Below are 15,602 nucleotides of genomic sequence, written 5' to 3'. Positions count from 1 at the left end.
TTCATAGTAAACAACATATTCATTTTATCACAACGTATTCATACTAAACATTCATTTTAACAACATATTCCATTAAAAAAACACAACACATTCACAAAATATTCATTTTAAACAACACAAAATATTCGTTTTAACACAACAAATTCATATTAACAACATATTCCATTAAAAAAACACACACAACACATTCACAAAGTATTAATTTTAAACAACACAATATATTAATTTTAACACACACACACACACACACACACACACACACACACACACACATTAATTTTAAACAATTACACAGCGATTTAGCCTATATATATATATATATATATATATATATATATATATATATATATATATATATATATATATATATATATATATATATTAATGAACATCACAAATTGTGATGTTTGGTGCCTCAACACAGCTTTCTACACCAGTGCTATCATGTACCGGTCCCTAGATAAGGGGCTGAGACAGTCTCGTGCGGCTTCCTATTGGCTGACAATCGTAGCAACGGAATACAGGCCCGTCTCATTGGCTACTTTCTCCCGCCACTCGGTCAGTAATTCGACATCCTGAGTGTCCGTTAAGCGTGAGCCGCAAAGCACCGCCCCCTCTGACTGCAGAAAACAAGGGCATTGGGTCGGTAACTAACCCAACCCGGGTGCACTGCGAAACGGGAGATGCTGAGCAGAGACGCGCCCCTGTCTTGGCGGAAGTCTCTGGATAATTTATCCTGATACACTTCTCTGTATAATGCACACTTGGATGTGAAGGATGCCAGTGGGTTCTCCTGTGGTTTGCAGAATCCGGTTACACTGCAACATTGGACTGCACGCAGATTAGACACATCAAAACACCGGTGGTGTGTCGCCCCCCCACCCCACCCCCTGTGAGTGGATGAGTCGGTCACTGCATCGCTGCAGACCTGGAAACCGTCGCTAAGGAATAAGCATCCCAGGTGAGCTATGATAATAATGCATTTAAACTGAATAAATCATCCGTGACTGTAGTAGGTGGAATGTAGTGATTTCCAGATCTGCATGGTGTACAGTTCACTCTGTTACATGTGTTGCGCAGAAACCGAGCAATACCATTGACATGTTTATTCCAGCAGGATAAAATGTCTCCTCTGGCACACACATGAACCTCAGACATACCACAACACATGCTGTAATATTTAATCCGTAAAAGATTCATGCATGTAAGCGTGCAGTGTCCTGATGCACTGTATACTAGATCAGTGAAATGCGCAGTTAATATTCATGTAAAGTATGTACTGCAATGTAGTACAAAACAGTGTCAACAATACTAGGAATGTGTGTTGTTGTGTACAGTGTAATCACTGGACATTATGTTCCCATGTGTGTTTCTCAGTTTGGTTCTGCACGCCTACACAAATAATTGCATTCCTTTAGGAACATTGTGCATTTCACTCACATCCTCAGGATTTATTTATAGTTATGGCATTTGGCAGATTTGTCTTTATCAAAGCAACTTACATTGATCTAATTTATACAAATATGAGATAAGGGCCTTGCTTAGGGGCAGTTTGGCAGTGCTGGGATTTGAACTCATGACCTTGCAGTCAGTTGTCAACTGTCCTAATCACTGCGCTGCTTTTGAACCCCTTTTTATTTTTTATTTTATTTTACGAGTAGTGTATTTCAAACATTATGCACTGGTACTACAGAGTACTATCAGTATATCATTATAATATTGTTAGTAAGATTTTTATGTATTTATAAAATAAATACATAAAACCATTCATGCCGTCCTGCTACCTCTACATACTACATACATAAGTTTTCACATTACATACCCTGGCATCAGTGGATCGCCTCTGACTGTACTGTCACTATAGTATTATTTGCACTAATGATTCATGGTAGCTTAGTGGTTAGCGCATTCCAGGGTTGGGGGTTCGAATCTCGCATCTGCCCTGTGTGCGCAGAGTTTGCATGTTCTCCCTGGGCTTTGGAGATTTCTTCCAGGTACTCCAGTTTCCTCCCCGAGTCCACAGACATGCGTTGGTGGCTGATTGGCATTTACAAATTGTCTGTAGTGTATGAATATGTCTGTGATTGTGTCCTGCGATCGGTTTGCACCCCATCCAAGGTGTCCCCTGCCTTGTGCCCAAGTACCTTGGGATGGGCGCCAGACTCCCCTGTGATGTTGTGTAGGATAAATGGTATGGAAAATGGATGGATGGATCCATCCTGCCTTTGCAACATTCACAAAGTGTATAATGCACAACTCTTCCTCTTCCTGTTATGTACAGTATTATATTATTTTCTATTATATACATATTCTCTATTCATATAACAATGAGAGATGCAAACTTAAACTCATTGTACTTATACAACAATAACAATAAAGTCCTATCAGTCATAATTTATTAAAGTTGAGAATTTATTTAGATCCATGACATCTGTTCTTAATTAGATTGTCAAAGGTTTCATTACTGACTTTATCTGGAACATTCAACACAGGTCCAAAATCCTGCACTTGACTAGCAAACAGACAACTGAATTTAAGATTGCCTTTTGTTTGTGTTTCAAAGATGCGTCACAGGTTCATGGGTCGTCATGGAGCAGTGATTGGCAGGTTCTTTTGCCTCTATAAACCCTCCGCTGTCCCTGTGCTCTGGCCTTCACTGTCTACCTCCAATATTGATCTATGTGCAAATCTTATTGAGCTTCCCTGTGGGAAATTTGTGAACTGCACTTGCTGCAGTATAATCTGATCTCCCCTTATTTGCCAAATTGAAACTCGAATCATCAGCATCGGAATAATCATCAGTGGAATAATCTTGTCTCATGATGAACTTGCAGCCAGCAATTCGTTCAACAGGTGTTGTATTACAGCAAATTGCCTTTTGATTATATGCATTTACTATGTCAGTGTTATCAAAACAGAGGAAGCAGAGGATTTGGGTTTTAAGGCTGTCTTCTGTGATACTAGAAAGCTCAGAATTGTGCTTGCAAGTGGTTTTGATGGTTACTCTTGTTTTAACGTTGCCATGCTGGAGCTTGGTTCCAAAACTCTGCCCTTTTGCTGCCCATAGCATTGATTTTAGAGTGCTGGTGTGGGAACCTCAGAAGATACCCTCTTTTGCCAATCAATAGTTGAGAAAATGCACTGCAGAACATTTAAGCAAGGCAGAGGTAGTAAAAGTATGTCCTAGAGCAACATCAACTCAAAGTTACTCTAACTATAACTAAAATATACCTGAAAGACGCTGAAGAAGAAAAAGTGATTACACACTCCTACATTTGCTGCATTTTATGTCACAATGCATTTCTAATTCTAGAGAATTGTTTCTCTCATATCCTGAGTCTCTGTAACTCTCGATGGCAAAAAATAAATTAAAATACAGCTGTATACACTGTGGGTGCTCCAGTGTGCCTATGTGCACAGTCCCATGTTTTGTTTTTTTTGCCCAAAAACCTTGTTGACAACCTCATTAAAAAGTAATGCTAGTTAGCTATTAAGTGCAGACTATACAGACTAAGGGAAAGTGACATTCATATGAATTGCCTGGTAACCCATCCAGGGTGTCCCCCACCTTGTTCCCCGAGTTCCCTGGAATAGTCTCCAGGCTCCCCCACGATGACCCTGTGCAGGATAAATGGTATGGAAATTGGATGGATGGATGGATGAATTGCCTGGAAACAGACTACTCTGTAGCCATATCATTAACCTCTCCTTACGTAGCACATCATGTTTGTGCCCTCAAAAAAATATCACCAAATAATAAGCTTTCAACATACACACAATTGAGAAACTGAGCAAATGAGAAACCGGAATAGAAAGTAATATCTTCCTCCAGTTTTTGAACTTAACTAATAGGCAATTATTAAAAAAAAAACAAAAACGAATAATCAATACATCAAATCTGATTGTCCCAAGCTACTGATTTGTCTTAAATCTTAAACAAAAATAAAAAAAAAATAAATAAAATAAAAATAAAAATTATATATATATATATATATATATATATATATATATATATAACCTATTTATGTTAGAAACATCTGAAGTGTGTTGAATTTAACGCCAAGCCATTGTGAGCACACGTTCAACCTTTAGACAGGCTAGTCCAACATTTTGTTCTTAAGTGAAGAACCTGAATCATTTTCTATTGGCCCCATTCCAGTAAAGGGGAATTCTTGCCCTGCAATCACCAACGTAATAATACTCCATGCCTGAGGAGTGGAAATCGGATCTCATAACATAAATGCATCAAAGCACTTTGCAATATTCTACTTTAGTCCCCCAGGATCTGGACTTATTTTAAGTCATGCTTTGGTAGGTTTCTGTTGTGAAGCTTCCTCTAATTTTAAATAATTTACAAATATCCCCCCTTTTATTTAAATAATGCATGGCACATCATTATGAACCTGGAAAAATGAGTGGAGGTGGCTGGGAGTGGCTGGAGGAGACACAGCTGGGGAAAATAACAGGGGGCAAGAATGAGAGATGCAGGTGTTATTATGCTGTCCTAAAAAAGGCAGACAGACAGGGCCTGATAAGTGTTCATATTTTTGCCTGCTGCTCTGAATGCTGTTTGTGAATTACCGTCCGACAGGCCTTGCGACTCTGCATTTTGTCTGTCTAATCATTAGTCTGTCAGCTCTCATCAGCATTTACAAAAGCCAGGCGGCTGACTAATGCAGCTCCAAGCTTCTGGTGAGCAGGTGCACACTATAGAGGAGAAATGAAGCGCTAAAATGCATTAAATAGGATTAAAGGAAAGAGGAGAAAACTTGTTCTGGAGTTGTGGTAGACCTCATAATACCTGACATGACATGTATTTATTTGAGCAACATTGTAAAACAAAATGGTGTATTACACAATAGTCAAATCATTTTAAAGCCATAGACTATTAGCCATGGATATGCAGTGCTTTGTATACAAAAAGCATACAACAAACACATAGCCTGCTCAGCAGAAACCCAATCTGACCATTGTCTGACTGTACAAGTGGTGTGATTACACAACAGCAGACAGGCAGGCATTCATACTCGAATGAAATCCAATCCAGAAGAGCCTTCATTTGTATGATGGGCAGTCAGTTGTACAGTCATTACATAGGCTGCTATCTATGTGCCCAAAAGATGCATGGTGGCTTTTTAGCAGCCATGGGTATATTTAGACCAATGTCGAGGTCAAAATGTGAATTGACGTGTCTATGTTGCCACATACAGCTAAGCCACATGCTCCATATTGTATTACCATTTCGGCTAATGCGAATGGAATGGATCTCTTTTATGCAGGTAAGTGTTTGGTCTTAATTGCGTTTGCTTACAGTTATTGGTAGTGGGCATTTGACATGATTTTTATTCAGGTTGGAAGCATTTTGAAAACAAAAGCAGAACAATGTTTATCTGTGTGAGTGTGACTTCATTGGCCTAAGCACAGAAAAACTAGAAGCCCCTTGAAAGCCTTATTGCAACCACTAACTGCTGCGAATGTCCTTATACTCTAAGTTGACAGCAGCTGTCAGGCACCACATCAGCAGACTTCTTCTGTGTGAGTCACTGTGCCTGTATTTCTCTAGGGCACAACACAAAAGCCCACGCTGCAAAATAAATGCTCAGTGCCAGTGCTGGTGTACTATACTGTAGCTGAAACTAGGTCAAGGACATATTAAAGGGATTCAAGTGGTGGGGTTTGTTTAATATTATCTAGCTGAGATAATTACTTTTACATTATCTCATTTGGCTGATGCTTTCATCCAAAGTGACCTACAATTGAGATAGTATACAGCTGAGTAGTTGAGGGTTAAGCATCTTGTTCAAGGACCCAACTGTGGCAGCTTGGCAGTTCTGGGATTTGAACTCAAGACGTGCCTTAACCACTGAGCCTTCACTTCCCCATGGTACTTAGAGATTACTTGTTATGTTACAGAAAAAAAAAGCAAAATCGTCTGTTCTGATGACTTTAGCATGTTGGAAACCTCTGACTGTTACAAATCACTGACATACTAGATACACTACATAAACGTCCTCATTAGATCAACAATCAGTACGTTTACATGGACAACAATAATGCAATATTAACCTGATTAAGACGATACTCTGATTAAGAAACTAGCATGTAAACAGCAATTTATTATTACCTTGATCCGATTAAAGTCATACTCCAAGTAAACACAAATCGAATTCAGACATGTGAAGTACTCCTGTTTTAGTCGCATTATCGTCGTGTATTACAAACATGTACACACCTTAATCACACTATTAACGTCGTGTGGGAGTTTTCACCGTGTTTTGCGACAGACATACCAACATACCAAAATAATTATTTACATTAGAAAGATTAGATTGTGATTATTTACAGAGATCAGATTGCATAGGCTTTACAGTATGATAAAACACTCTCTGTTTAAAATCAGACCATATGTGTTTTGTCATTCTTCGAATCCTGTAATTAATGAATTTGATGTTTAGATGACACTAATCAGACTCTGTATGCATTTGTCCAGGTAAGCAAGTACCATGCTGACTAGCATCACAGAGGGCATCCTGTGCTGCCTGACAGGAAAAAGTGGAAATGCGGTACTGCCTGTGGAGCCATCGGATGCTGCCCCGTCTGATGGGTTCGAGTTTGTAGAAGTGAAGCCAGGCCGTGTATTGCGTGTGCGCCATGTCCTGCCAGAGCGTTCTGCCAATCCCGAGCTGCAGCAGGAGCAGGGTACCAGTGTGCACTGCAAGCGCAAGATCACTGTCTACCGCAATGGCCAACTGGTGATTGAGAACCTGGGTGACGTGCTGCGCTCCGAGATTCTACATTGCCCCAATGGAGAAGTGGAGCAGTGCAGCACTGTGGAGGTGGAGCTTGCTGATTACTTTACTGCGCCCTCCTCCCCAGAACCCAAACCAGCTCCTCCTTCTCTTCCGGCCTCGGACCAACAGAAACCAGCTCCACCACCCAGGCGGCGCAGGAGGAAGCCCAAGCGCACAGTTCTCATTGACTCAGAGAGATGTATCAGCAGCTGTAAGGGGACCCACTCGGATGTGGCACTCTTCTTCATCCACGGAGTTGGTGGCTCACTGGACATCTGGGGTCGTCAGTTGGACTTCTTCTCCAAACTGGGCTACGAGGTCATTGCACCAGATCTGGCAGGGCATGGAGCCAGCACGGCCCCTCAGATAGCAGCTGCTTACACGTTCTACGCCCTGGCCGAGGACCTGCGCGCCATTTTCAAGAGATATGCCCGCAAGCGCAACATCCTCATTGGCCACTCATACGGGTGAGCTTAGGCATGAGTCTGTCAGGGAAAATGTTTACACAAGGATGCATTTTATATAAATGTGCCAAAGAAAAAGTGCTGACGTTGGATCAGCTCTTCATGTCCACATACAAAGATAGCTAAAAAAAATAGCAGGAAAAGGGGTGATAGTGTTCAGGGAAATTTGAGAGATTAGAGACAGAATTTTCAGTACGGTCTTGTAAAAGGGCAGTATTGCATTTTTTGTGTACTTTAAAAAAAATGGTAGTTTTATCCAACATTATGTGTTTCATCAATCTGTGACTTTTGCTGTTTAATTCCTATTTTAGGAAATTAAATCTAATTGAAGCCCCTACTATCCTCATTCCAGGGTGTCTTTCTGCACGTTCCTGGCACACGAGTACCCAGAGCAGGTACATAAGGTGGTTATGATAAACGGTGGAGGCCCCACAGCGCTGGAGCCAAGTCTCTGCTCCATCTTCCAGCTGCCCTCTTGTGTCCTGCACTGCTTGTCGCCTTGCCTTGCGTGGAGCTTCCTCAAGTACAAATCACACAAAATGTGCACTAAAATGATGCTTCAACTGTATAAGGATTTAGATTGTACTTAAGATAGCATTTACTGCTGGGCTCAATACTTTATAGAGGGCTTCTTGAAATATAAAACTCACCATATTAGTAGGTAATGTAATGGCCGTCATTAAAATGGTAGCTAAGCAGGTAAATTGTACCCCAATGGTACTTATTTTTGTTCTTTAGTAGTCATATATTTAATTAAAGCTTATTCCCTACATATCACATGGAGACTACACGCAATTAAATGTAATTGCACTAATAACTGAAAGTAGTAGATTATTAGCTCTTATTAACTGCACCAGTTTAAAGCCATTATGCTAGTATATTGCGTTAATTGTTTGACTTTTCCCTCGCTCTCCCCTCTATACTCTACTGAACCTTCTTCTTTTTTTCTTAGGGCTGGATTTGCCAGACAGGGAGCTAAAGAGAAGCAGCTGCTAAAGGAGGGCAATGCCTTTAACGTGTCTCCATTCGTGCTGCGGGCCATGATGAGTGGTCAGTACTGGCCCGAGGGAGACGAGGTGTACCATGCCGAGCTCACCGTCCCCATCTTGCTTGTGCACGGCCTCTATGACAAGTTTGTGCCTATGGATGAGGACCAGCGAATGGCTGAGGTACGATGAAATATTTCTATTAAACAAAAGATAATATAGATAATAAATGTGCAGATTTATCTAAATACTTCTCATTTCATGTTTTATGTAATAAGGGCATCAGGTTTTCTTTTGGATTTACCAGTATCCTAAAGATAACACTATAGATGAAAAGACAACGGTAAACAACTAGATCTCTCAATGCGGTAATGAATGTATTGTTCGTTAAGAAGCATTACGTATATGCAGATGCCCAGTGGCAGATGGTTACTGAATGAAACAAAGGCTTCCTTTCATTTTACTGAGGAGTGTTAACTCTTCTCTATTCATTATATTTTATACCACAGCAGTATTGAATGCTCATATCTGACTGGCCAGAAGGTGTTAAACAAATTTATATAATATAATAGCAGCTCTTACAGCAGTTCTAACTGTAAGGGTTATATTACTGCACTGAATCTAATACATACACATAATTTTTATAGTAACAGCTAATGCTCAGGGATTTGTATGCTTTATGCGGCACATAATTTAAATCTAACAATAGACCGCTTAAAAGTGTACAACATGGGAACTTTGATGTAGATGGGCTAAAACAGCAGAAGACCACATCACCTGATCTTTTTCCAATCTTCAGCTGTCCAGTTCAGTGAGTCTTTGCCCACTGTAACCTCCGTCCTGTTCTTTGATGAAAAGAGTAGAACCCGATGTAGTCTTTTGTTGTTGTATCCTGAGATGCTTTTCGGCTCACCACGGATGTAAACAGTGATTATAAGAGTTACTATAGCCTTTCCTGTCAGCGTGAACCAGTATGGCCATTCTCCTCAGACCTCACTGCTCACTTTCACACCCTTATGTAAGACATGTGCACAAAAATCCCAAGATATCAACAGTTTCTGAAATGTTTCCCTCCTTCTGCTGTTTTATTTGAACTTTAACTGAAGCTCTTGTCTTGTATGATTTTATGCATTCCACTGATGCCACATGATTGGCTGATTTGAATAATTGCATAAATGAGCAAGTGTATAGGTTATTGCAAATAAAGTGGTTGGTGAGTGTATTTGCAAATTATTTTTAACTGAAGGTCTGACATTCTGTGTACTTCCAGATTCTCCTTTTTGCCTTTTTGAAAGTGATTGAGGAGGGTAGTCACATGGTCATGATGGAATGTCCAGACACGGTCAACACACTTCTGCATGAGTTCTTTCTCTGGGAGCCAGACATCACCAGAAAGGATTGTGTGGATGATATACCGGTCACTCCGACTGTTACTACAGACACCATGACTGACGAAAACACTGGCACACAAATATCCAACAAGCCTGTCAACAAATAACCAATGAAGAGTGGTGTTTTTGTTGGGAAAATCAATCAGAAGGCTCTTGATGGCAGGCTGTATGAGGTGGAGTGATCACCCAGGCTGAAAGCTAATTTTTTGGAGCTGAAGACTGAGCTGAGGGTTCGAGCAGGTTGCAGCAGGACAGCAAGAACGGTTCAAGAGGTGAGACTCTGCTGACAGGCCAGAGGTTAAAAGGGAAAAAAAATGAATGCATAAACCTAATTTCAGACCAGAAATCATGGTTTATTACATTTCATTGGTGTCATATCTCTCTGCTACCTTTGGACAAATATCTTTTCTTCTTGTGGTGTATCAACAAATGGACTAAAGCTCTGTCCAGTGGATGAAATCGGGCCGATTTTAGTGCCCGAGCTTCAACTGAGAAATTACAAACTGATTCTTGGCTGGATTACAGAGGTGTCCCCATACTTATGCAGTGCTTGTAATGTCTACTGTGTGATCTATTGTAATCTAGGCCACATGAGTGCATCAAAGCGCGGAGAGAAAGGGAGCCCAGAGTCAAATCGTCAAGTGTCATGTTTTTACATGCTGTTGCTGAACATTGTTATTTGTTCAGAGTAGCACCAATAATTATGATGAGGGAAAAAATAATAGAGTAGGGATATTGTCTTCCCATGTAACACACGCCCACAGCCCTAGGAGGATTAAGAAGAAAAAAGAAAAAAGCAGAGGAGGCTGGAAGGGAGAACAATGACAAACTTCTAACAAGCATATTTAACTTGAAGGCATTACCTCAGTACTCCTTGAATAATTGATGCTGTTATTTAGAACATAACTAAAATACTAACATATCACGGTTACAGTTAAATAACCTGCTATAATGGGCATTTTCTGCCATGAATTTATCTGTTTTCTTTAAACAAACAAAAACAGCAGATTTGTGGCTAAGTGCAGGGCCGAAGGGTGAACACAAACACAATGAGCAGAAAATTCTGTCAGCAGGAGCACTTTCATGTCTCCTAGCAACGAGAAACTGGAGGAAACGATATGTTGGTGGTGCATTCACAGCTTTGTCACAGAGAGGAAGCGAGACAGAGAGGAAGAGAGAGAGATGGAGGTGGAGATGGAGAGGGAGGGGGGATGTTGGTGCTGATGGACCACTGATATGGTTTTGGTGCTGTAATAACACCCAGGGAATAAGCTAAGAACTGTTAATGTAATCTTAACACTGGTATACTAACATGAAAACAATGCCCAACACTGAAACACTACTGGAGAATGAAATAATATCAGTGTCACGTTACAGCAGTCATGTACATTGACCTCCACTAATATTGGCACCCTTGGTAAAAATGTGTAAAGAAGGCTGTGAAAAATTGTCTTTATTGTTTTACCTTTGGATCTTTTGTTAAAAAAAAAATCACAAAAATACTCTGCTCTCATGGATATCAAACAATTGCAAACAAAACACAATTTATCAAAAAAAATAAATTGTTCAATATAGTGTGCAACAATTATTGGCACCCCTATGAATTCATATGAGAAAAATATATTTAAGTATATTCCCATTGATATTTTACATTTTTTAGTAAACCTGGGTGACTAGGAACAGGAAATTGTTCAGCCATGATTTCCTGTTTCATAGGGGTATAAATATGAGGTAACGCACAGGCCAGATTCCCTTAGTCATTCATAACAATGGGTAAGACCAAGGAATATAGATGTAATGTGTGGGAAAAAGTTGTTGAGCTTCACAAAATGGGAAGTGACTATAAGAAAATAGCATAAGCATTGAAAATGCCCATTTCCATCATCAGGGCAATAATTAATAAGTTCCAGTCAACTGGAAATGTTATGAATCAACCTGGAACTGGACGTGTGTCTGTATCATCTCAACGCATTGTCAAGAGGATGGTTCGAGTGGCCAAAAAATCTCCCAAGGATCACAGCTGGAGAATTGCAGAAGTTAGTTGATTCTTGGGGTCAGAAAGTCTCCAAAACTACAATCTGAAGTCACCTACATCACCACAAGTAGTTTTCAAAGGTTTCAAGAAAAAAGCCTCTACACTCATCCAAAAACAAACTCAAACATCTTCAGTTTGCCAGACACTAGTGGAACTTCAAATGGGATCTGGTTCTATGGGCAGATGAAACCAAAATAAAGCTTTTTGGCAGTAAACACCAGAAGTGGTTTTGGCACAAAGGGAGGTAGCCATATGAAAAAGTACCTCATGCCCACGGTTAAATATGGTAGTGGCTCTTTAATGTTTTGGGGCTGTTTTTCTGCCAGAAGACCTTGATAGTTTGTTAGGATACATGGCATCATGGACTCTATCAAATATCAACAGATTTTAAATGAAAACCTGACTGCCTCTGCCAGAAAGCTTTAAATGGGTCGTGGTTGGATCTTCTAGCAGGACAATGATCCAAAACATTCATCATAATCAACACAAAAATGGTTTACTGACCACAAAATCAAGGTCCTGCCATGGCCATCCCAGTCTCCTGACTTGAAACTCATATAGAAAAACTGTGGGGTGAACTGAAGAGGAGAGTCCACCAGCATGGTCCTCGAAATTTGAAGGATCTGGAGAGATTCTGTCTGGAGGAACGCTCTCAGATCCCTTGACATGTATTCTAGAACCTCATCAGGTATTATAGGAGAAGACTCAGAGCTGTTATCCTGGCAAAGGGAGGTAGCACAAAGTATTGACTAAAAGGGTGCTAATAATTGTTGCACACTTATATTTAACAAAGATTGTGTGTGTTTTTATTTTTATATAAACCTGTGTTGTGTTTGCAGTTGTTTGATATCCATGAGAGCAGAGTGTTTTTGAACAAAAGGTCAAAAGGATAAACAATAAAGACAATTTTCCACAGTCTTCTTTGCTCATATTTTCCAAGGGTGCCAATATTAGTGGAGGGCACTGTAAATGTAAATTGACACACATTGAGTGATTATGCAATGAGACAGGGCATGACTTTCGGAACTAAACAAAAGCACAGAAATGGTGACTCATGAGCAAGGCACAGATTGAGGATTATATGAAGGTGCACGTTGCCATAACAACAGACTGAAGAATGTCCGCACGGTAAATAAGATGAAGGCTTGGTCAGTGTGAGATGGCTGATGCAGGAACTGCATTGTAGAAATGTGCGTTGTCTTCATTCCATGTGCATTGACTTCATTCCTTTCGTTTTGTTTTGTTTTTTTAAGTCAAAATGAAAAAGTTTTTCTTGGTACACACTGACATAGGAATTAATTCACTAATACTCTGGAAGCTTATTCTGTTTTCATAACAGATAAGATGGAAGTTGGATCAGGGTATGTTGTGAAACATTTTGGGTGATTCAAATATTCTTAAATTTCAGCATCTGGAAAGTCCTGCTGACTTTTTCCATGTCATCCTCCTTTAATGTCATGCTCTTGCATCACTATTTTACAAAAGCATGTAGTAATCCATATTAGCAGTACATCAGGTGCAAAATTAATCCAGTACTTACTGACAAACATCCAGGTCATTCAAGATCACTCATTAATTTTAGCCTCATGATGAATCTGAAATGGTAAAAAAAGAAAAAGAAAGACAGCTTTTTGCAGTGTTTATTATTTTAAAGCCAAAAACATGGCATGTGAATGAATGAACGCAACGTACATGGCCTCATCCCGGGCTTTTCACTTTCTGATTCGGTTACTGCAATGAATACAATGCAGCAAAATACAGAGAAAGCAATGGAAACCACACAAACAGTCTGGTTGTAAGTCCGTTTACACACAGATAAGATATTTAAAAATTAGAATTAAGAAAGCCAAAGTTATAGGATGAAAACAGAATTGGAGACAGATATATAAACATGTTTCTTTAAAACTGATGAAGAACTTATTTTAATATTTACCTTGGTGGATTAAAGTATATCTATTGTATCTGCATTTTTACAGTGAAGGGGAGTCATGATCGCTTCGTTTCAAATACAGTATTAAAACAGCATTAACATCAGTGTTTGCAGCTCTGATTCAAGAATGCCAGTCACTACACTATTAAAAGTACTTGTGAAAATTATTTTTTAAACGTTATTGTACAAGAATCACTGTAAGAGAATCATTATGCATGCAAAGTGGAAGAACAATGCTTAGAGCAGATCTATATATCTACCCAAGATGACGAATTTTATTTATTCTTCTTTGTCAAAACCTTGTGATGTGAAAACATTGCTAAAGCACAAGTAACGTTTATAAGCATGGCACTTCTGACCATTACATTCCAGAGTGAGCCAGGTGATACAAAATATATTAATTGTTTATGCAGGATGCAAGCAATTTCAGTTTCTAACCCTAAAAATGATTAATTCTTCAGTATATATGGATGTGATCCAATGTACATACACCCTTAAATTCTACATGCAAGGACTTAGGTAATCACAAATGATTGTTCATGATGGGGAACACTACTGTGTGATAATAACTGCCAGGACAAATATGCATCATTTAACTTGATCATCGACATCATGTTTGAGGGGGTGGCGGAGGTGGAATCCAGAAAATATAATAACTCAACTCTTAATTTGTACTACTGATGAATGATTATGCCAAGTATGAACATTTGGTGTAAGTGTGAACCTCTGGAAAAAAAAGTGAAAATAAATAAATAAATGCATTTTTAAACTGGATACAGACAATAATAAAAAAAAGTGCTAATTATTTAGCGACTGCGAAAGAAGCAGCTTCAGGTGCAGTGTGAGGACGTGTCTCTACAAGTAAATGTATGTTCACCTACTGAACAAGAAGGACTGCATACTGTAAGAGGGTGTTGAAAGATTTTGAAGTTTCTCTTCAACATCAAGCAAAGTCAAGGTGACTCAACAGCTTGGCTTACAGCTAGAAAGAGAGGACTTCAGTTTTGACATTTAAGATGAAAGACTCGTCCTCCTGCTCTTCCTCGGGGTGTGTGTGTGTCTATGTGTGTGTGTGTGTGTGTGTGTTTGTGTGTGTGTGTGTGTGCGCGTGCGTGCGTGCCATATCAGTGCTCTAGTGTACTACCATTTGTGGCTCAATCTATGCCAGAGATCTATGTTATACTATCTATGAAATACACACTGCCTGAAATGTGTGGATATATAAAACAACCACAAAATAAATTAAAAACTGAACATACAAAAGCAGCTATGTGGGTGTTGAATGGCTTGGAGACAAATGAAGTGTTTTTAGATAAAACAATGGAGCCATCATTACAAATGGTGAGTATTTTATGCCCTTCTTCTTTTATTTCCTATTAGCTATGATATTAAAGGGAAATTTCACACATTAAATAACTTTATACTGAAATAGTTATGATGTGTTTAGGGATTCTGGTGCTACTTTGGTTGGTGTTTGTATTTTCGCTAGTTGTCAGTTGTGTGTTGCTCTGATATCACAGAAGGGTAATTGCTAGTGCAATTAAAATACAATTTATGTAATAGGAAGAAAAAAAAAAAGCAATCACACACACATGGGATATTGATCAGGTTTAGTTGTTAGCTCCTAAAAGTAAAAGAGCAAGAGCTTCTTTTCTCACTCATCAATTTCCAGCGACACAAAAATATCCCATTAATGAGAAATCCAATGTAAAGGTAATGGAGACAGCAAACATTGGACTTAAAGATCCAGAATGCCGTGCAGCTACATACGATGCAGTTGTTTTATGGCTCAGGTAATTAGCAATGTGAGATGACAAGTGCAATAGCTCTGACAGGGGTATTAGTATGAAAGTTGAAATTTGATCTGTTTAGGTGTACAGTGTACAGATGAGAATGTGAGAGAGCTAAACAGGCTAAAGGAGTAAAGCGCCTAGCATTGCTCTTTTTAGGTAGAGATGGAGCGATGGCATTGTGGGTAATGTAGGGAACTGTCAACTCAGATTTT

General features: G+C 39.4%; 1 protein-coding gene across 2 annotated transcripts; it reads left to right on the top strand.

The window, feature by feature from the left end:
* Positions 1 to 636: 636 nt before the first annotated feature.
* Positions 637 to 15,056, top strand: abhd8a (abhydrolase domain containing 8a). Of its 2 annotated transcripts, none has more exons than XM_017495074.3 (5): positions 637 to 961; positions 6,491 to 7,258; positions 7,608 to 7,778; positions 8,208 to 8,424; positions 9,512 to 15,056. In XM_017495074.3, exons 2-5 carry the CDS (start codon positions 6,504 to 6,506, stop codon positions 9,737 to 9,739), a joined length of 1,371 nt encoding a protein of 456 aa, XP_017350563.1. In that variant the 5' UTR covers positions 637 to 961; positions 6,491 to 6,503; the 3' UTR covers positions 9,740 to 15,056. The 2 variants fall into 2 exon arrangements, with proteins under 2 accessions (XP_017350563.1, XP_017350565.1); XM_017495076.3 differs by lacking the exon at positions 637 to 961 and adding an exon at positions 5,171 to 5,279.
* Positions 15,057 to 15,602: the final 546 nt, after the last annotated feature.

This window comes from Ictalurus punctatus, chromosome 20 (assembly GCF_001660625.3).
Source record: "Ictalurus punctatus breed USDA103 chromosome 20, Coco_2.0, whole genome shotgun sequence".
NCBI classification, from domain to species: Eukaryota; Metazoa; Chordata; class Actinopteri; order Siluriformes; family Ictaluridae; genus Ictalurus; species Ictalurus punctatus.
This window is presented reverse-complemented; position numbering and strand designations above follow the sequence as displayed.

Coding starts and splice junctions, on each gene's coding strand:
- abhd8a (XM_017495074.3), top strand. CDS start 6,504: ATGCTGACTAGCATCACAGAGGGCATCCTGTGCTGCCTGACAGGAAAA. Junction 7,259..7,607: donor CTCATTGGCCACTCATACGG/GTGAGCTTAGGC, acceptor TCCTCATTCCAG/GGTGTCTTTCTGCACGTTCC. Junction 8,425..9,511: donor AGGACCAGCGAATGGCTGAG/GTACGATGAAAT, acceptor GTGTACTTCCAG/ATTCTCCTTTTTGCCTTTTT.